The 21,884-nt window shown below is 38.7% G+C and overlaps 1 protein-coding gene across 2 annotated transcripts in view; it reads right to left on the bottom strand.

Moving 5' to 3' along the window:
- Positions 1 to 5,536: 5,536 nt before the first annotated feature.
- Positions 5,537 to 21,884, bottom strand: part of LOC104609238 (putative sugar phosphate/phosphate translocator At3g17430) — a 37,842-nt gene continuing 21,494 nt past the window's right edge. The window contains exons 7-11 of one of the 2 annotated variants that reach the window (XM_088889565.1): positions 21,526 to 21,787; positions 9,945 to 10,210; positions 9,766 to 9,860; positions 8,682 to 8,770; positions 5,537 to 6,078 (exon numbers count right to left, since the gene is read on the bottom strand). In XM_088889565.1, coding sequence (XP_088745691.1) covers positions 5,898 to 6,078; positions 8,682 to 8,770; positions 9,766 to 9,860; positions 9,945 to 10,210; positions 21,526 to 21,787 — 893 coding nt within the window. In that variant the 3' untranslated portion in view covers positions 5,537 to 5,897. The remainder of the gene's footprint in view (positions 6,079 to 8,681; positions 8,771 to 9,765; positions 9,861 to 9,944; positions 10,211 to 21,525; positions 21,788 to 21,884) is intronic. The other variant, XM_010275490.3, reaches the window with a different exon arrangement.

Genomic DNA, 21,884 nt, shown 5'->3' with positions numbered 1-21,884 from the left:
AGGGTTGTTTCATGATGTTGTTGACCTTGTTCCAGCAATCTTCTTTGTTTTGATAAATGGGAACTCGGTCGTCAAAAACAAGGTTTGCACAATCATAGACCAAGTTGTCATGGACCAATAATCCCCCTCTTTTTCTTTTACTTGAACAACAATTCCTCTCTTTTTCTTTTACCTGAACAACAATCCCTCCGGCAATGAAACCTCTTCAAAATGCCTTCACACCCGCTGAGGATTGGCTGTGGTTGCCTGGGCTTCTTGTAGAAGGGTAATCTCTTTCCCTACTTTCTGAATGTAAATCCTATTTTCCACCCAATTTTGATGTAAATCCTACCATCTTCATCACCGTTTTATATCCCATTCATTTTCCTACAATCCCTTTAGGTTCCCTATCACCCAGTGGATAATCCCTTGTTCCATTGCAAACAAAACATCTCATCATCGCCCCTATTTGGTTCTCCACTACCACCGACTACTCTAATCATCAAATGTCTCCTCAAGAAACATTGGTGTTTTTGAAGATATAGTCTCAAAGGTCAATTGTGGGAAGAGATTTCTAGATAATTGTTTAGTTGCTTGAAGCTTTTGATTTATTTACTGATGAGAATGGAATCGCGGCAACCAAGTTTCCACATACAATTAGGTTCAACTAGAGCACCATAGTTATTCACGGCCATGGCGAACATAGAAACCAAGTTCCCACCTTGGGTACTTTAAGGGCATTTATGGAGGACTAATTGGAGGCCATTGGAGACATTCTGGCATTGGTAGACGAGGTGAAGAGAAGAAGAGGAAGGATTTGTTCACGCCATGGGTTGTAGGGTTTGGTGCAGTTCAAGATAAGTTTGGTTTTGTTGCAGAGGTCATTCCTCTCCGTCTCCCTCTTTTCGTCACCGACGACTTTTAGCGCGAGAATGAGGAGCTTTTTGTCACTGACAATGATTTTGTTTGTTGTGAGTCCTCGATTTCTATCGACGACGACATTTAGCGCGAGAGTGAAGAGGAGCTTTCTGTCGCCGATGGCGATTTTGGCCGCTGTGAGTTCTCGATTTCTGTCGACGACGACCTTTAACGCAAGAGTGAAGAGGAGCTTTCCATCGCCGACGACGACTTTGGCCGCTGCGAGTCCTCAATTTCTACTGTCAATGACCTTTAGTAGAAGAGTAAAACGTAGCTTGGGAGAGAGGATATCTTCCCTCTGAAAATCAATTAGGTGGGCAAAACAGACATTTGATTTTTTCTGTCCATGCTTAACTATTTTTGGAAGGTTTAGAAAATTATAGAAACAATAGGATAGTGTCAGTCATTTTTCAAACAGTAAAGTATACTAATATCTAAACAATAAGGATAGCTAAATTAATTTATATTATAAATTAATAAATATATATTATATATAAATATATATTTATAATATATGATATATTATTTATTAATTAAAATATAATATTATAGATATTTATATATTTTTTATAATATATATTATAAAAATTAAAAAACCAAAAAATCGACCAACCAAACCAGTGATTAATCAAATCGGTCAACCAGTTAATCGACTGGTTTCGATCAAGGTTCAATGTATCGACACGTATCGGCCCGTATCAGCCGATATGTATCATTTCGGCACCCCACCGATATGCCCCTATAGTGGGTGTATCGGTGGTCTGATCAGTTCAAGGTGTGGCGAAGACCTAAACCGGCTCCCCTGAACCAGTTGGCGAAAAAAAAAAAAAAACACCAGGAGTATCGATTCGCCCGATACGCCCATACCGATGTATCGGACGTATCAATATTTTGAACCTTGGTTTCGATTCAATTTTATTTACCAATTTTCTAAAAATCGGTAATACCGATTCGGTCCTAAAAAAACCCCACCGAACCGTGGGCACCCCTAGCAGGTGTATATCTATGGACGGACCTCCCAGTGGCATTGTTCTATTCAATTTTTTTAAGTGGGAGGACGAATCCTTCCCACAGGAAAGTAATCAGCTTAGGAATGACTGGATATGTGATATTGAGAAGGGCAGCAAATGCCAAAAGCTAAACGGTTGGACTGTGGATTAGCTGAACGCAATAGTTGTTCAGCCGATGGACTGTGGAATCAATCATAATGCCCACACAATTGAAATCGGAATTGGAATCAAAATTAAAATTATCTAAAATCGGAATCAGAATGATCCAATCCCATAGTCTATTTGGTTCAGACAAGAATAGGAATGAAAATTGAAATCAACAAGAATAGGATTTCACAAACAAGGGAGGGGCAGAGAATGGGGGAATGCCATTTCAACAGGAATGGGATTTTGATCCCATTGGACCATCCAATTAAACAGTTGGAATTGGAATAGCCCATTCTGAATTCCAATTCCAGACCCCTATTCCCACAAACCAAATGGGGCCTTATATTTTTACTCTTAAATATAGATTTTAAATTAAAAAAAAAAGAGATTGGGAATTAATAACTTAAGACTAAATAAAGTGAAAAGTAATATTTTTATTTACATATTCAACCCTATAAGAGAGGCATTGAATTCAAAAATAAGAATGTTTTAATAAAAAAAAGTTTGAAATCTTACTTTCAAGTTTTAAAGGTAGAGTTAAAATTGTATTTATTACTTTTACGAAGCAGCCATTGGTTCAAGTTTCATAAAATCATTTCTAGTTCACTTTATCAATAGTATATAATATCTCGATCATTTTTAGTCTATTTTTTAACGCTATTTAATATCCAATTGCAACCCGGATTTTCATTCAAATGTGATATAAATTCCAAGGATAAGATTTAATTCAATCTGAATATAAATGAATCAAATAAGAAAAGAGTTGAATCCCTATCTTACAAGTTAAGCACTTTTCAATATAGTAAGTACGGTTAAATTCATTCAATCCCAGTGCTTTCAAACCGTTGTTGATCATAACAGTTGGACCGTTTGTCTTAGGAATCATCCAGGCAACCTATTCCATTTCACCCTTAATCTGTTTTTTGGTAAAAAAACTGTTGACTTGATCAGTGACCCACTGACCTAGACAATCACAATCAATTCATTCAACCCGAACAATGGTTTTGACTGTTCTTCATTTTTATTTTTTAAATTAAAATAGATCATCCGTTCAAACCAGACAACCTAACCGCTGAAACCAGTGGCCAAATCAATTCCAATTCCGGGTATTTTTTGAAACATTGTTCAATCCAATGGTGAAGCACAATTATAAGCTGAGAGTAGGTGGGGAGCCTTCATGATTTTAACATGGTTGCCTGGTGTGTACATAATTGCTTATTAAATAAGTAATCTTTGCAAAATCTTTCTAATTGGCATATCTTCCTGCTGACGTTGAAGTAACCTGCCACTCCAACTTTATTTGTTGGACATGACAAAATCAAGTCATATGCTTTTAAATAACTTGATGAATACTAGAACAGCTTGACAGGAATGGGATAGAAGACGTCTCTTTCACTTTGATATTTTACGGAGAAAGGATATAAGAAATGCTAAATACATAAATATATATTTAGTCCTTGAATTCATCTGAAGACTTAGATAGGGCTTAAAAAACGACTAAGGTTGCATTTGTCATTCGTTATTTTAAGGATTTATCTCCTTTTTTCAGTTAAAAAATGCTAACCTCATAACCCCAAGCTTCTCCTTTTGCTCTATATTCTCCCAGATTTCATAACTTCACTTCCTCATATCACTATCTGATATCACAATATGCATAGAGAGGATTGAGCATACAAAGAGGTCTGCTAAAATATTCCATACAAGTTCTCTCACTCCTCTTCCTTATTCAAGGAGACAACAGATCTGTCTTCATCTCTCATTCACAATTAGGGGTGCTATTTTTGTGGGTTAGGGTTGGAATTTTGTCAAAAATTCAATGAACCCAACCCGAAGCCCAAGCCCAAAATAGGGGTGTAAATCAACACCCCTATTCACAATATTTCCAGATAGGAATGGATATATCAAGAAAATTCATGCAAGATCAATCACTCTCATGGCACTTTACAATCACAACGTTCGAATATTGAAGAAAATATTTATCTTTGCAAAGAGAAAGAACTTAAACAGAGTGATGGCCTGATGGGGTCGATCAGGATTCTTTGCCATTGAGAAGAGAAGCAAAGGCAGTACTTACCTAGTTAACTTGGAACAAGGAAAGAAGAAATGTCCAACTTGTCAATTGCCTGCATTCTTACAGGGAAAAAGGGGCATTTTATTTTTTATTTTCTTTCATTGATTATAGTCTAATTAGGGATGACAACTTTTCCCATTTCTCTGATTCCCATAGAGACCTGCCTTGAATGAGTGGGGATGCAAATATTTTCTCCCATGGGGATAGGGTGGCAAATTTCTGTCCCCATTGGTGAGGATGGGGTGGAGATGGCGAGCACTCCCTAGTCCCTACCCCATGCGGTCTCCAATCCCCGTCCTGTGGGGATTCATATTTAGTAATATATATTTGTATTGATGTTTTTTAAAATGTGTTAATATTTTTAAAAATATATTTGAATATGTTGGAATATGTTTTAAAATATTTGGATCTATTTTGATAGCACTGTAAATTGTAACTATCTTATTTAAAAGATTGAAATGAATGACTTAAAAAATAAAATAAGTTTAACATCACAAAAAAAAATTGGCAAGTAATGGGGATAATCCCCATGGGGACAGGAATGGGAAAAGCTTTGTCCCCATTGGTGGGGATGGAGATGGGCAAGGCTCAAAGTATCGGCCCGTATCGGCCGATACGTATCATTCCGGCACCCCATCGATACGTTCCTATAGTAGATGTATCGGTGGTCTGACTGGTTCAGAGTGTGGCGAAGACCTAAACCGATTCCCCTGAACCAGCTGGCAAAAAAAACAAAAAAAAACCAGGAGTTTCGATTCGCCCGATACGCCGACGTATCGACATTTTGAACCTTGGAGATGGGCCTGTTGCCATTTCCAGGTATAACAGAATCATGGTTAAAAAGGTAATTTTATACTTCCATTATAGTAAAATAAATTACTTTAAATAAACTGGGTGCAAAAATATGCGGGGTGTTTTTAAAAAAACACAAATTAGGGGTAGAAATTTAGTAAATATAAAAAACTATAGGAGTGTCTTCGTAAACCACCCAAACATAAATACATCATGTCTGAAACTAGATGATATCGATTCATATCCATTGTCAAATTATGGTTTGTGTTTGGTATTATTGTTGTTTCTACCTGAAACCTTTGGATTGATCAATATAAATTGGCAGGTGATAATTATTTTTTGAGGCTATTTATGATTAAAATAGACACCTTGTATTGTAGTTGGCTGGTCTAATGAACATATAACTTCAAATATTAAAATCAGATGGTATTGTAGTTGATCATTAAAGTTGGACCCAGTTTATAATCCCAATCCTCTTTAAATGGGATACCAGTAAAGAATATTCTTCTCGTTGACACCTTGTATCAACCGTGTTCAATGCTCCATGGCACTAGCACGAATCTGAGTATTATACTGCATCCTGGGTAAAAAACTAGGAAGGGGGCACTGATCAAAAAAATTGGAAGGGAAAAGAAAGAATATTAAAAAAATATGATATTGTTCATATAATGTTAGGCAGCTTTGTACCTTTTCAGGTCCGGCAGTATTGAATTATACCAGTAATACGATTTATAGAACCATAAAATTGAAGGAGACTGAGTAAACTAACCTCTGTAGTCTATATTTCAAGCCCAAACTACAAATGAAGTTTCTACAATGAATTCCCTCAATATTGAATGGCAACGAATGGTGGTTCTTTGCAAAAGAAAGGAATACAATTCGTCTGGCTTCATTCCCTTTTCTCTATTTGCAAATAAAATGCCCCCCACCCCCCAAGTGAGACAGCTTACAAGAAAATTGGTCTATACTTGGGCTGCATGTCATGAACCATCACGAGTGGCTGCCAATCTGGGTACGCCCAATATGAGACAGCCTTGAGGATGGAAGCAGAGCTGCTTCTTCATCCACATTTGGATCAGAAGCAGATGAATTCCCTCCACTGTTATTATTGCCACTGTTGGGTACATAAAGATCAGAAGACTTCTTCTCCAACTTCCACTCCTACAATGAAGTACCAATAAGAATCCATGAATAATAAGGCCCTAAAATAGCAAACTCAATTCCCTGAAAGCAAAGCTTGAAAAGACAGATTATGTACTTTTTCCCACGCCTTCAATTTCTTCAAAGATATAGAAGAATAATATATTATATATGCATAGATTTTCATTGTTTATCAGTCCTACCCCTTAATTTTTAAAGAAACACCAGATTTGATACTTTGGCATGGTGTTGCCCTCTATGATGTCGAGGCAATCGACATATAATAATGCACAATTAAGTTACAACCTTGTAGCCACAGAAAATCTTCTAGGACATTTAGCAAGACAGTCAATTTAAGGCCATTGTGATTTGGAAGTCTCAAGGAAGTCAATCGAAGAATAACTAACCATCCCAGAAAGCATAATCTGAACTATAAAACCAAATCCATTAAAATGTAAGTCTTTAGAGCCCTGATGCATTGGCATACAAGATATGTAACGCCCAGAAAGTCAAATGGCGACTATACATTCACCACAAATTTGATGATTTAGCTCTACAGGGACCAATATCCATTATGCCATAAGTTAGCTGGAAGAACCCTTGGTAACATGCATGCAAATCACCTATGTTTTGCAATTTCGCAATGTACAAGAAGAAACAAAAGTGATCCAGGAGATTTTTTTTCATGGTCACTATAGTTGCAAAGGTGCCGGCAGGGGGGAGGTTATAGGGGAGTGCCTTGTCACGTAAGAAATAGATTCTTTAAAATAAAAAAAAAAACATGAATCCTAGGATTGTTCCCTGAGTTGCAATTATTTAGCTGGAAGAACCCTTGGATTAAGAACAATAATATGCATGCAAAGCATCTATGTGTTGCAATTTTGCAATGTACTAGAAGAAACAAAAGGGATCCAGGAGATTTTTTTTTCATGGTCACCACAGTTGCCAAGGTGCCAAGGGGAGGTTAGGTGATGGGGGAGTGCCTTTTCACCTAAGAAATCGATTCTTTAAAATAAAATAAAATAAAAACATGAATCCTAGGATAGTTCCCCAAGTTTCATGTGACTGACAATCATTTTCTCCAATAATTACCAATAATCTTCATTAAATGAGTATAAACTTCATATCATCATATGGCGCCTTGTAGGGCTGTTCATAAGAAGGCCCAACCCGACCAACCCGAACCGATCCAACCCGAGTCGACCGGGTTTTCATCAGCACGGGTCGGTTTCGGTTTTCACACAAGAAAACCGAAACCGACCCGAACTGAACCGACTTAGTTCCTAGTTCAAACATGAAGTTCCAAAGCTCATTAGGCCACTTAGTTTTTGAATGGTTGCAAGAAACTTTGGATTAGTGAATAGTGATTAATGAACAACTTTTGTGATTAACTTTTCATTTAAATTTTATCATAAGAGATTGCTGAAATGATGTTCAATTTATGACTGTTTTTAAAATTAGCAAGATTTTATCACAGGGATGAACTTAGAACCGAAACCGACCCAAACCGACCCAACCCGACTCAAACCGACCAGGTCGGTTTTGCTTAACATTGGGTTGGTTTCGGTTTCTATGTCAGGTAACCCGACCAAGTCGGGTCGGTTGGAAAAACCGCAGTAAACCGACCCAACCCGACCCGTGAACAGCCCTAGCGCCTTGTACAAAAGCAACTAGGCACTTGGGCGAGGCAACCCTCCATGGGTGCCTTGTCACCTAGGCATCACCTTGACAGCTATGATGGTCACAGGTCTCATGTGGATTGAATGGAAGACTCTCATGATAAAGCATAATATTCATTTTTTACATGTACCTACATTATTATAAATATAATTAAATAAAATGATAAACCCAAATGAACCAATTGATTTGGGGGCAAGATCTAAATATATTGACAAGACTACTTTCAGACTAGCTGGTAAGCAAGTTGAGAGGTAAAATGTTCCCTAAAATGGTTTCTTGGAAAAGATCTTTGTTCATTCGAAGATGATAAGATATGCTAAGATGTTTCTGCAAGATCATGTCATAACATTAAGACTGTTTATGTTCAGAAGGAATAATTAGTTTGTTTGGAAGTGGAATAATTAGTAGAAGGCTATGGAAGCTTCAACCCAGTTAGTTTGCCTAGTGAGTGCCATTTGCAAGGACCAATTCCACCCAAAATTAGAGCTTAAGAGGTTAACCATGAGAAAACAAACACTAGTAAACTCTTCAAAGGAGAAGGCCTTACTGTTCCCCATCACCTAACATGTGCGAAGGCCTTACTGTTCCCCATCACCTAACATGTGCCTTTTTTTGTAGAGAAAATGGTAGAAATACTTTCTATCTATTATTCTCCTATCAATTTCTAATTCTATCAAACATTTGGCCATTTTTCTGTTCTTTATTTGAAGGCAGGCAGACAACCTAGGGATATTCAAGAAGTTTATTTAGCACCTCCTTTTCCCCACCGAAGAGAGGTAAGATCATGGGGAGATGTACCAGAGCAGTATTGCAAGGTGTCTTATTGTGTCGAATACTTCAATTTTAAGTGTGAATTATGTATTCAATACTGTACCCAGCCATGCCCTTGCTGTATCAGGGTTATATAGGTTGGGCATGCTTACTTCTTTCACTACCTGTGATACCTTAAAGAATTTGGCAGCAGATGGCGTTCTCCTCTTTGACAAAAGACAGACCACCCTTTATCCCTAAACATCATGATGTATTTTGACAGCTGCAGCATAGGGAACCCAGAAATTGGAGGAATATTCAGAAATTTGGATAAAGGAACGTCTTAGCTATACTACTTCAGGTATGAGCATGCAGAATTATAGGCAGTTCTTCACATCATAAGGATAACAAAATCCCTAAACTACAGAGAAATCTTGAATGATAAGTACCCTAGTATGATTGTAGGATGGTCAAAGAGAGACTGCATTGATTGTTGGGACCATAGACACTTTCAGGGAGATCAAAAGGCTAGCCTTAGAGCTAAGAACTAATTTTAAATGGACATCATAGAAGATAGGATTGCAAAAAGGGTTTAGGGTTTGGGGTTTTAGGGTTTATGGTAATAGAAACCAAATGTTTCCAGGTTTAATTCAACAAGGGGGAAACTTGTAAATGGAAAATAGAAGAAGGGATTCTTAGTCGAGGCTTGTTAGCTTTTTTAAGGTGCTTAGCACATTATGATGTATACCATTCACTTTGCAGATATTAATAAATTGTGTTACTGATAAAAAAAAGAAGGTAATGGAAGCTGGCATAAACATCATAAAATTATGGAAACAATAAACACACTAAAAATGTTGAAAATTTATTATAAATCTTGCTTCAGAGTTCAGGAGCAGAGAATAAACATCAATGCACACTTGGAATTCTTTATATAATCTTACTGACATTTGAGCAAAATTTCTGGAAGCTCATTCTGAACTTTAAGCATTATGTTTTGCATTGGTTACCATTAAAATTGAAGCAATGCCCATGAGACTTTTAGACAACTAATCATCTTACCACAGCTCCAAAGAAGGCGATATATTGGTGGTTATCAACTTATAATGTCATAATTAAGATCCAATACTGGGACAGTATTCTGAGATATATTGAATAACAGATATTACTTCAAACAAGAACAAATAAAACCACTAAATATTATGGAATAACTAGTACTCATGAAATAAGCAGTAACCCTGATATCCTGAAGCTATCAAATATATGTTGCAAACTGACCTTTGATGCTCTGTCTGGGATACTTTCAGCCGGAAGTTGAGATGCTCGGACATCCTTCACTTTCAAGTAGTTATACATGATTACACCACATAGAGCTGCAGAAGAATGAAATTTTAATAATTAATGCAGAAATTTTGAATGTGTTACAAATTTGCTCACTTAGATGGAAAGAGAAGTACCAATTGCATAGCCAATGATATTCAGACCAGTAATCGTTGATTCAGGAAATAAAACAGTTGAAAGTGCAATCAAAATCCAATCTTTCAGAACACCAGCAACCCGGATAGTGACTGCTCCAGTTCTTCCAATTACCAAGAATATTGAAAAGTTCAAGGCTAGTGCACAAAGGGCATTTGAAAAAAATATCCAGAAATTGAACTGAATCTGTGAAACTTCCATCCCTGGTTTCTCCAGCAAATACCAGGGAACAAACAGAAACACAAAACTGCAAATGGAAAAATATAAGAAAGTAAGAATCTAAAATAAAAAAAAAAAAACAAATTATCAAAATTCCTTACCAAAACAAGTAGTCCTACCAAAAAACATAACAAATAGCATGGTGTTAATTAAAAATTGAGCAAAGTACCTTTTGGGTAAATTACAGACCCCCTGTACTCTGGGGGGTGTGACACATTTCCCATGTTATTTTTCATAGAAATAGAAAAGAGGAAAAGAAGAGAAGAGAAACAATGAGAGAAATAGGAGATATCATCCTTCTCCACCTTCTCATCTCTCGTAAATGAAATGCTTATCAACTTCAATGTCTTTGGTTCTGTCATGTTTAACTAGATTGTGTTCCATGTTCATTGCCACCTTCTTGTCATAACAAAGGGATATGACATCGGTCATAGTAAAGCCCAATTCAGTTAGCAAATTCCTTGTCCACAAAACTTCAGCTACTCCATGTGCCATGGCACAATACCCTGCCTTGGCACTTCATTTGGCCGCTGCCATTTGTTCTTATCCATATTAATAAATTTCCACCCATAAACATGCAATAACCTGTAGTAGACCTGTAACCATGAAGTGAACCGGCCCAATCCATGATCTGTAACCACTTTGAGATTGCCATGCTTAGAGAAATGAATTCCTATTCCGAGATTGTTTAACTAAGTGCTTTAGGACATGTTCAACAGTTGTAAAGTTTGATGTCTCAGGAGAGTGAATATATTAAGTTAAAGACTCCTACACCAGGTTGATGGGGTTTGGAGGGTTGAGGCAGGGGGGCCCACTTCACCTTTGTTGTTTGTCTTAGTCATGGAAGCTTTAAACCTGATCATGAAGAAAGGAGTGCAGAGGGGGTGGATAGAAGGCTTTAAAGTTGGAAATGAAGGACTGCATATCTCTCACCTACAATATGTTGATGATACACTAATCTTCCTAGATGCTTCAGCAAATCAAGTTCTGAATTTAAGAGCTATCTTAGCCAACTTTGAAATGCTGATTGGTCTGAAGGTGAATATGGAAAAAAGTTCACTAATAGGAGTTGGGAACCTAAGTGCCGAGGAAGTGAGGCAATACACAGAAATGCTGGCGTGTAAGGTAGGGGAGCCACCTTTCATCTATCTTGGGCTGCCAGTGGAATCAAAGGCAGCAGCAATTAATATCTGGAACCTTTAATAGAAAAGGTAGGGGAGCTACCTTTAAAGTGGGAGAAGGGCTTAGGGTAAGGTTTTGGGAAGATGAGTGTCTTGGGGTGAGAAAATTGTATGAGGTGTGCCCTAGACTTTACAAGCTGACAGATCAACAAATATCTATTGAGCAGTGTTACGAGTGGAGAGGGGAGCAAGTGATTTGGAACCCGAAGTTCAGAAGACATTTATTAGACCAAGAAGTGGAAGAGTGTATTCTGTTATTGGAAAAGTTAGAAAATACAAATCTTTCCAGAGCTACAGCAGATGGATTATGGTGGAAAGAATGCAGAGGAAGATTCTCAATTAAATCCTTTTACAAGGCTTTACTGAGAGATGGTAGGGATTCAGACCAGATAAAGGAGTGTGGAGTAACCCAGTACCCGCAAGGGTAGAAGCTTTTGCTTGGTTGGTGGCGAATGACAGTATTCTAACCTCTGACAACCTGAAATCCAGAGGCTTACAGTTAGCAAACTGTTGTTATATGTGCAACCAGGAGGAAGAAACAGTCCTCCATTTATTCTTCTCATGTAGTGTGGCAAACTTCATTCGGAAGTTCTTCTCCTACCTGTGTAGGTATGTACAGCTCACCTAGACCCTCAAAGAACACTTAAGACACCAAGAGTAATGCCACAGAAGCACTCACGAGCCGCTTGCAATCAACTCCCATGTTGCGATGAACTTGCGGTACACCGCCACCTTTGCGATGAACCCGCAAAACATTAAGCAAAGCTGCGATAAACCTGCAGCTCACCAAGTTCAGTTAACACCAGAACCTAAATAAACCTTAGAAAGACCCGTCCAAGAGACTCAAACAAACCTAAGTGTGCAATGAAGCCACACCCGCTACAACATGCGATGAACTCACGACCTGCGAGCCCGCTCTAGATAACGGGATAAAAAGGACAGTAGGCTGAGCCCATAGCGAGGCCCGCGTGTACCCAGATACACGCGAACCCAAGACAACAAAGGACTTCGCAAGCCGCCACGTAAAACTGACAAAGTACCGCCAAACAGTGACATCATTGTTGCCACATAGGATTAGTTATGACACGCAAAAAGGTAGTAGCACACGTGAGTAATGAGGAATCTCAAGGATAAGGAAAGCCAATCCTTGAGAAGATCCTCATGAAACAAGTGGTGATACCTCAGTAGCGCACCCAATGATTGACAGCGAATCAGATATTCCCTTCCCGATACGGAGCGAATATCTTAATCTCCTACCTTTTAGGATCTGGGGGACCTCCTCCATAAATAGAGATCCTCCTCACATTAGAACTCATCCGATCCTAAGCATTTGTTACTGATACTCTCAAGTATCCACAGCTCTCTCATTTTCTAAGCCCTTTACCTAAGGACCTTCACTTTCCCTCACTCTCGAGGATTCTCTTCGTCTTTCAAAGAGACCACTCCCCAACCTAGCCTTACATCCCCATCCTACAACCTGTTTGGAGAGAATGCATTTCATCCTTTGGTTCCAGCAGAGATTTTCTCCAAATGGCCGAAAATCAGAGGAAGCAAGAAAGCTAAAATCCTGTGGAGCTGTATTCCATTCACAATATGCTGGTCCATTTGAAAAGTGAGAAACTGAAGGGTTTTCGAGGACAAGGGAAAAAATATTGAATATTTGATAGCAGGAGTGGGCAATCTGATTGCAGCTTGGGCACTCGGTCTTCCAGAGTTTGACCAAGTGAATAAGTCTGATTTGTTAGAGAATTTCTGGGGCATTCTGGAGTTGAATCCCTGCAATTTTGATTCATTTACAGTTTGATAGCCGATTTGTATTTGGTTTATCAACTTGACAACCATCATTTTGAGATGTACTGCATACTGCCTTTTTTTCAGTTTAATGAAATTTCCTTTTTACCCTTCAAAAAATACACCAAACTTGTAGAGTAAGGTTTACACAAACATTAAAGAAATTGCACTCAGCTCTAGTATTGCTCACCACAGTCGATAACCAATCCTATAGGCTTCTGACATTATACTGCACAAGCATGATATATCATTATATCCTACCATTTTCTGTTCTGAATTTATCCCCATCACCAGCCAATGTTGCTGTACCAGTCCATATACTTCACAACTTGAAAATGCCTCAAAAGAACCTTGCAGGGTTGCTCAAACCATCCTCATTAAGTTTTTTATTACTTGAAAGAATGACTCTTGGTCATTAGAAAAAAAAAAAAAAAAAGAAAAAAAACTAAGAGATTAGGATGAAGAATATCAGATCTATTGACAGATAGTCCTCTAATAAAATGAGGAAATAGAAAGATTAGATGTGTGGCAGCACCCAAATAGTTTTTTGACTTTATTTACTTTTTATCAATAACAGAGAATCAATTCATCAATTAGAATAGAGATAGAACAGAATACAGAGGGAAGGTAAACTTTCTTAACTCCTCGAATATACAGAAGAGAATAGATTACAACATGGCCCAAAAATCTGTGCTTCTTCCCACTCCCTGTTTGGCCAAAGCATCAGCCAAACAGTTTGCATCACTCTTAACCCAAAACTGAATATCCATTCCTCACGTCAAGCAACTAAACTTCCTTGTCTCATTAATATATTCCCACCATCCCCACTCCTCCTTTCGGAGCCAGCCAATAACCAGCTTAGAATCACCTTCAATTATCAGCTTGGAGGGATTTAATTCTTTTGCCTTCTTAATTCCTTCTATCACAGCAACGATTTCAGCTCTCAAAGAATCTCCTACACCAATAGAACCAGAGTATATAGAGCTATTATTTCTGCCATCCTCATCCCTGAATGCTCCTCCAATGCCTGAAGGTCCACGATTACCTTCACTACTTCCATATCAAAATTCAATTTAATGAATCCACTTATTGAAGGAGTCCGAGTTGGCACAAGAATCTTTTTCAAAGAAGCAGAGTCAGCCACTTCTCTCCATTTTCTCATCAAGTCGGTGGCAAGAATACCATTAAAGAGGTTCAAAGTTTTCACCCAATGGACCACCCTAACTGTAATGACTTCAATTATGGTATGTTTGGTTTGAAGGAAAAGGTAGGGAAACCTATACAAAGTTTGTAAAGGTTTCTCTACCTTTCCCTTCCTTTCCCTACTTTTTCCTTCAAACCAAACACAGCCTTAGGGCATCCCTACTTTTCTTTGTCTTCAAACAATCTATTCTCTCTTCCCATAAGGTCCAGCAAACTGCAGCCCTAGACCCTTACATCTCCATAAAACTCTTCCCCTCTTATGCCAACTAAAAAAGTAGGGTTAAACAGTCTTTGTACATTTGGCAGGGTCCACCACCCATTCCCAAATTGACAATGCAAGGGAACAGGAGATTAACAAGTAATGGGAGGAAAACCATTCCCCCTTCTGTTTCTCCCTCACCTCCATCAAACATCCTTGAGACATCCCGACCCCATCAGTGAAGGAGTAGTGACCCTAAACTTCGATGGAAGTGCCTTAGGTAACCCTGGCTTAGCAGGTATTGGAGGCACAGTAAGGGATGAAAGGAGCAACATTTGTTGGACTTTCAGCAGTCCAATTGGTTTGGCCGATTCCACAAAGGCTGAACTGATGGCTGCTCTCACAGGAATCAGAATAATAAAAAATTTGGGAATCCAGAATTTAATCATTGCAGGTGATTCAGCAAATACTATAAAATGGTTAAGAGACAAAGAGGGAGAACCTTGGAGATTGAGTCACTATTTGGCAGAGGCTAGGGACTCTTTGGACTGTTTAAATGTAAAATTAGTTTGGATTCCTAGGGAACACAACCATACAGCAGATGGCTTAGTCAAATGTGGTGTGTATTTGGAGCATTTGTATAGCGACAAGCTTCCTCCTTTGTAATTTGTAGGGGTTCTTCCCCTGCTTTGTACATCTTCTCATGTACCTCTTCTTCCTTTAATGAATCCTGGTTAAATTTTCTCAAAAAAAAAAAAAAAAGTAATGGGAGGACTCCCCGTTAGCCTTACAAAGGATACACCAATTAGGTCTTTTCCTTCAAAGAAGATCACAAGTATTGATTCTATCTAGAAATACTTCCCAGCAGAATCACCCAATCTTATGCAGAATAGGCTCACCCCAAACATCTTTTGCTGGAAAGTTGGCTTCTACTGTCAATTGGCCTAATCAAGGACAGAAAAAATGAGGCACAAGTGAAGGTACCCAAGGGGGAAAGAGTCCAAACTCGACTTTCATTCCGTGAAGGGTCTAAAGAAACACCTTCAAGGTTTTGAAGCAAAGTCACAGCACTATCAGCTTCACAATCACGAACACCTCTTCTAAGGCCCAAATCCCAAGCAAACCCTGAGGAGGAGTTGGAAGGAAACATGAAGCTGAAATATACTCATCCTTATAGATAGAGATCACATAAGTAAAAGGTAATAACTTTTTTAGGGTTGAATTTCCCAACCAAACATGTTCCCAAAACTTAACAAGATTATGAGAACAAGGGTTATACTTGACAGAGTTCAAGAAAGAAGGCAAAATTGCATGGATAGACTTCGAAGGAGAAGCTCATGTAGCCCTAGCCAACAAACCAGCATCCCAACCATCAGCTGCAAGACCATGAATACCAATAATCATCTTCACCCACAGCTTATCCTTTTCAATTGGTTAGTCTCCAAAGCCATTTTGCAAGCAAGGCCATATTTCTTTTCTATATATTCCCCAACCCTAGCCCACCAAATCTCTTATTCCTTCTGACAACTTCCCATCTCACTCTATGATCTTTTTTCTCCTCCCCTAGCTCCCATAGAAAATCCCTCATTATTTTCTCTAACTTCTTACTCACCTCTACAAGGATTCTGAAGACAGACATAAAGTAGATCGGCAGATTGGCAAGAGTGGCCTTAATAAGAGTGATCCTTCCACCTAAAGGCAAATAGCTTTTCTTCCAAGAAGCCAATCTCTTAGTAGACCTCTCAACAACCAAAATTCTAAAAATTACTCCCCCTTGAGTTGTCCCCCAAAGGAAGCTCCAAGTAGTTCTCAGGCAAATGATCCACCTTACATTCTAACATATCTGCTCTTCAGTCACTTCTCTTTCCTCCATGTTCAATCCCACAAGACAGCTTTTATCCCAGTTCACTTTCAAATTTGACATTCTTTCAAAAAAGAATACTAACATCTTCAAACTTCTCACTCACATATCTTAGATCAGTTTCATCATAAAAGAGAATCGTATCATCAATGAATTATATTGTGTCAAAGGAATCTCATCTCTACCTATTCTTCAGCCCATCATTTAATTCTTAGCATCAGCCAGCCTCCCAAGAACATCTGCTATCAATTGAATAAGAATGGGGAGAGAGGGCCCCCATGCCTAATTCCCCTAAAGGCCAAAAGATGACCCACCACAATTCCATTTACCAAAATCAAGTAGTGACAAGTCTTGATACAACCTGAGATCCATTTACACCACCTGTCCCCAACTCCAAAGTTTTTTCGAACATCCAACAGAAAGCCCCAGTCAACCAAATCATAGGCCTTTTCCAAATCCAATTTGTAGACCAACCCCTTCCTCCTCGATCTCCTTAAATCTTCTACGCATTCATTAGCTATTGAGATCTAGTCAATGATTTTCCTATCTTGAACAAAAGCCCCTTGATAGGGAGAGATCAAAGTGGGAAGGACAATCCTAATCCTCTGAGAAAGCCTTTCATTGAGGATCAAAAAGGTGCTTCCCTCTATCATCAGCCAAGCCCAAGGTGCCTTTGCACTGGGGAGACAAATAATAGATCAGATCTTAATAGCAAATGAGTGTGTGGAGGAGATGAGAAGATCGGGTAATAAAGGCTTTGTGCAAATTGGATCTTGAAAAGGCCTATGATCTAGAGGATTGGAGCTTCTTGCTAGAGGTGCTAAGAAAGTGTGGATTTGGGGTTAGATGGTGTAATTGGATCAATGGTTGCCTTACCTCCTGCCATTACTCAATTCTAATTATTAGGGTTGTCAATGATTTTTTCCTAGCTTGTAGAGGCCTAAGACAAGGTGATTCACTGTCCCCTTTTCTATTTACACTGGTTGCGGATACTCTAAGTAGACTGATATCAAAATCAAACATGGTTGGGTCAATAAGAGGTTGGAGAATAGGTAGAGATAGAATTCTAGTAACACACCTTCAATTTGCAGATGACATCATAATTTTTTGTGAGGGTTTTGACTTGACGAAGGTGAGAATTTTAAAAGATGTGATAATTCATTTCGAAAGTGCCTCTAACTTGAAAATCAATTTTGAGAAAAGTTGTGTGGTAGGGTTAAACCTAACTGGGGAGGTGATGGAATCCATAGCTGCCTGTTTAGAGTGTACCTGGTTTGAGTGGCCTTTGACCTATTTAGGACTACCTGATTTCCTCAAGTTTGTAAGGTATGATGTCTGCTCTGGAAATTCTGTTCTCTTTTGGGAGGATGTTTGGGTGGGTAATCAACCTCTAAAAGATTGCTTTCCCTCCCTCTATTTCATTTCCCTTTTCAAAAAGAAGCCTATTTCAAGGTTCCTTTCCCCTCCGGTTCTTCCTTTGACTTTAAATTGGGATTTTGGTTTTCGTAGAGGTTTAATGGATGAAGAATCAACCTGTGTCTCTGAGCTTCTACTTCTTCTAGACTCTTGTGTGTTTGGACCCTCTCAAACATGATAGAAGAATCTGTACTCTGACCTCGAATGGTTCCTTCACTTGTTCTTCTTTTTTCAAATCCCTTTGCTCTTCTTCCTCATCCGGGGGTTTCCCTATCAAAGAGTTTTGGTCAAGGCCTATACCTCCTAAAGTTGCTATCTTTTGTTGGGAAGCTTATTATGGTAAGATCAATACCTTGGATTAACTACAAAAGAAGAGACCTTACTTGTGTTTATCACCAAACTGGTGTATTTTGTGTAAAGTAAAGAGTGAGGACTGTCATCACTTGCTGATATCTAGTGCTTTGGTTGCTAATATTTGGAATTGGGTGTAGGTGGAACTTGCCCTCCGAAATAAGTCTGCTTTTTGATCCGACTACCTTCCGGTGATCAACAAAGAGAGGGAAACTAGTGTGGAAGTGCGTAAGGGTAGCTATTTTGTGGACCATTTGGGAGGAGAGGAATGCCAAAATTTTCCAAGAAAATGAAAGAAGTTTAGCCGAAGTAAAGGAGTGTATCTTGACAAGAACAATTTTTTGGTTGAAAACTTCAGATCTTTTTTATGAATTATTCCTTTGATGATCTTTGGAAAAGCTAGGCAGAGGTCGCCTCCACAACCTCTAAAAAGAATAGTGTAAAAGCTGAATGGAAACCTCCTCCGGAAGGAATGGTTAAACTGAACTTTGATGGGAGTAGTCAAGGTAATCCAGGGCCTTCAGGCATAGGAGGGGTTTTGAGAGATAATGATAGTAACATCTTATCCCTATACTCTGGATCAGTGAGTGTTGGTGACTCTACAAGGGCTGAGATATTGGCTGCAGTACAAGGAATACAAGCTGCAAACCAACTTGGAGTGGAACACTTAATATTTGAGGGGGACTCTAAGGTGGTAGTAGGTTGGCTATCAGATCCGGATACGGTTTTCTGGGGTTACAGGGATCTTCCCAAAAAGTTAAGTGGCTAACAAGAAACATGACTGTAAGCTTTCAGTGGGTTAGCAGATCAGCAAATGCTATGGCTGATTCCTTGGCTAAACAAGGGGCTTCAAAGGGTGATTTGTTCTAGGCTACTTTCTAAGTGTATTTCTGTTAAGAGTGTGTTTATATTCTCTTTCCAAAGGGGAGGTAACATCTCGTGCCTCCTCCTAGGGTGTTTGTACACCTTTTCAATCTTATTAATAAAATTATCTTTCACTTATAAAAAAAATGATTTTATACAAGCTATTGATCAGACTAATTGGCCTAAAATCCATAGTTGTCAAGGCGACACCTAGGCGGTTTTACATTGTCGCCTAGGCAACTAGGTGACTAGGCGGTTTTACAGTGTCGCCTCGCCCAAACGCCTATAATTTTGTATACTAGGCGACCGCCCAGAGACTTAGGCGGGCGCCTAAATAAATTTAAGAAATGTTTTTTTCATATTTAATATTCTAATATTTTTATTGGCTATTATGTTGTTTTAAAATACAATTGGTTACATGTTAACTTTTATTATTAAGCCACACTAATAGAATACATCTCATTTTCATTTCTTTAGTTCATTTGTTGTCTTGAAAGGGTTTTTGCTCGATTGAAGAGGGAGGAGAACCAAAGGCTTCTAGTTCCAGCCCAATTTCTTCTTCTTCCAGATTCAATGCTTTTTTTTCGAAAAAACAGGGGCTTTGCGGCCTCCGCCCCTATTCTCCTCCCTTCTTTCTTCTTCTTCTTCTTCCAACCCTGATTCAATGCATTTTTTTTCCAAAAAAATAGGGGTTCCACCCCTATTCTCTTCCCTTCTTCTTCTTAAACATATTGTAGTATAAATATAGATTTTATATTTATAGATTTCACCACCTAGGTGTCGCCTAGGCAGTGCTTAGGCGCCTCGCCTAGCCTTGCCCAGTCGCCTTGACAACTATGCTAAAATCCATAGGATGCATAACTTCATATTTCTTTGGGATTAATGTAATAATGGTGGAATTAAGTCTTGGGTTTAGTTAATTTTACCCCGCCCAAAAAACTCATTGAATACTTTATGTAGATCCTCCTTTAACATTTCCCAGCAATCTTGATAGAAAACCATCATAATACCATCAAGCCAAAGTGCTTTGGCTCCATCTTTTTGATAAAACAACTTAAATAAATATAGCGTATAAAATCTGCCAAAATATGAATTTGTTCCTTGTTATAGCCAACCCATTCTTTATCCCAAACAGGCTACTGAGTCCTACAAATGAAATCCCAATCCTAACACAACAAGAACTGCAAGAAATGTCACTTCCATTAACGATAGCGATGGAGAGAGAGGGTGTCGTTTCTCTTCCAGTTTGCCCTTCGGGATGGCCTTGCCTTGTGGTCCAAGTGTCCCTTTCCATGGAGACCCCTGTACTTTTTACCAGCAGAAGTCGGTCCCCGGAGCTCCCTGTGCTTATGAACAGGCTTGCAGATCCAGTTGATCATAGGGTCATTGCAGATCGCATTATGGGCAGCATCAACCAAGATGATCTCATAGTATTTGTATGTTGAATCCTCATCGGTCCAGTAGGAATTGAGAACCTTCAGACCACCCAACTTACGCCCAGCACGTTCCTCTGCAATTGATCTTTTGTTACGTTGAAAATTCAGCTGTGTGATACCTTGGTTTGTTGGCTTACCATACATAATACCCTTGGGAACAGGCCTCTTACGACCACCACATCTAGCACAGACACAACTTTGATCACATCTCATCCAACTCAAAATTCATTTCCAACCATGCCTTAGACTCCTCCAAAGGTCTCCTAAAGATTGATTTAAAACGATCCACAAAGGCTCAAGCTATCTCATTTTGACTAGTCAGAGATATTCCATCCACCAATAACTTAGAGACAAAATTTTTCCTATCGCCTCCTCCCATTGACTTGGAGTGTTGTTGAAAGAGAACAAATTACATTACTTTCCCCTATTTCCAATAACTAAATAATTATAACATCCTATATACTTTTTGGGCCCTTATACCTATTGTAAAAATCACATGACTCCCTTTCCCTCACCCCCATTTTAAAAATTGGCTCCAAAATCACCCTTCCTCATGGATATCATCCTCATGAGTTGGTCCCCTCCATTGGTGACAAAGCTGAACTTTTTCAATGGTTTAACCAGGAAATTCAGATATTGGTGAAGTGTTGTGAAATAATGAAGGTGATGTTCTTACTGCAAACCCAGGTCCAATTGGACGCAGGGATTCAATAAGGGCTGAATTATTAGCTTTGCTTCAAGGGCTGATACCGAGCAGTTATCTCAGGTTAGCCTTTGTGTATGTGTGTGTGCGCGCTCTCTTATTAAGATCAGCTAGTGCTCAAAAATAAAAGTCAGAAAGACTTCCTCTTCTTTCATAAGGAAATTTTTACTTGTGACATTTTATTATCTTCACACCTTCCCATGGTTCAATGGTTCAAAACAGAGAAATATGAACCATAAACATGTAATGATTTTCTCTGATACATACTAATTTACATGTATAAATACAAATATACAAAGAGTGGGGACAAGATGTGTATTCAGTATCAGAATGTATACCTGCATGGGGCTATGTAATATAAGCTGGTGATGGGATTTAATGTCAAGCCCTTCTTTTGGAGAAGGACTTGAGTTAAGACCAGTCTAAGAGCTTCAGCAAATATGCCTGTGACCTGGTAAACTGTACCAATTACATTGAAATGAATTTCCCCATAGGAGGAAATGACAACACCAACACTGACCAGCACCATGTTCAAGAACACGTCGCACCTTAATTTGTCAGTCCCACATATAACAGCCATGAGAAATGTTGCCACTGGCACTGCATCAGCCCATATTTTAAGAGTAAACTGTCAACATTTAGTACTTCTCTAGGGTACAGTCATGAAATCAAGAGAAATGATATGCAGATGATACCA

The sequence above is a fragment of the Nelumbo nucifera genome, chromosome 6 (genome assembly GCF_055504915.1).
Source record: "Nelumbo nucifera cultivar China Antique chromosome 6, China Antique-T2T, whole genome shotgun sequence".
NCBI lineage: Eukaryota > Viridiplantae > Streptophyta > Magnoliopsida > Proteales > Nelumbonaceae > Nelumbo > Nelumbo nucifera.
This window is presented reverse-complemented; position numbering and strand designations above follow the sequence as displayed.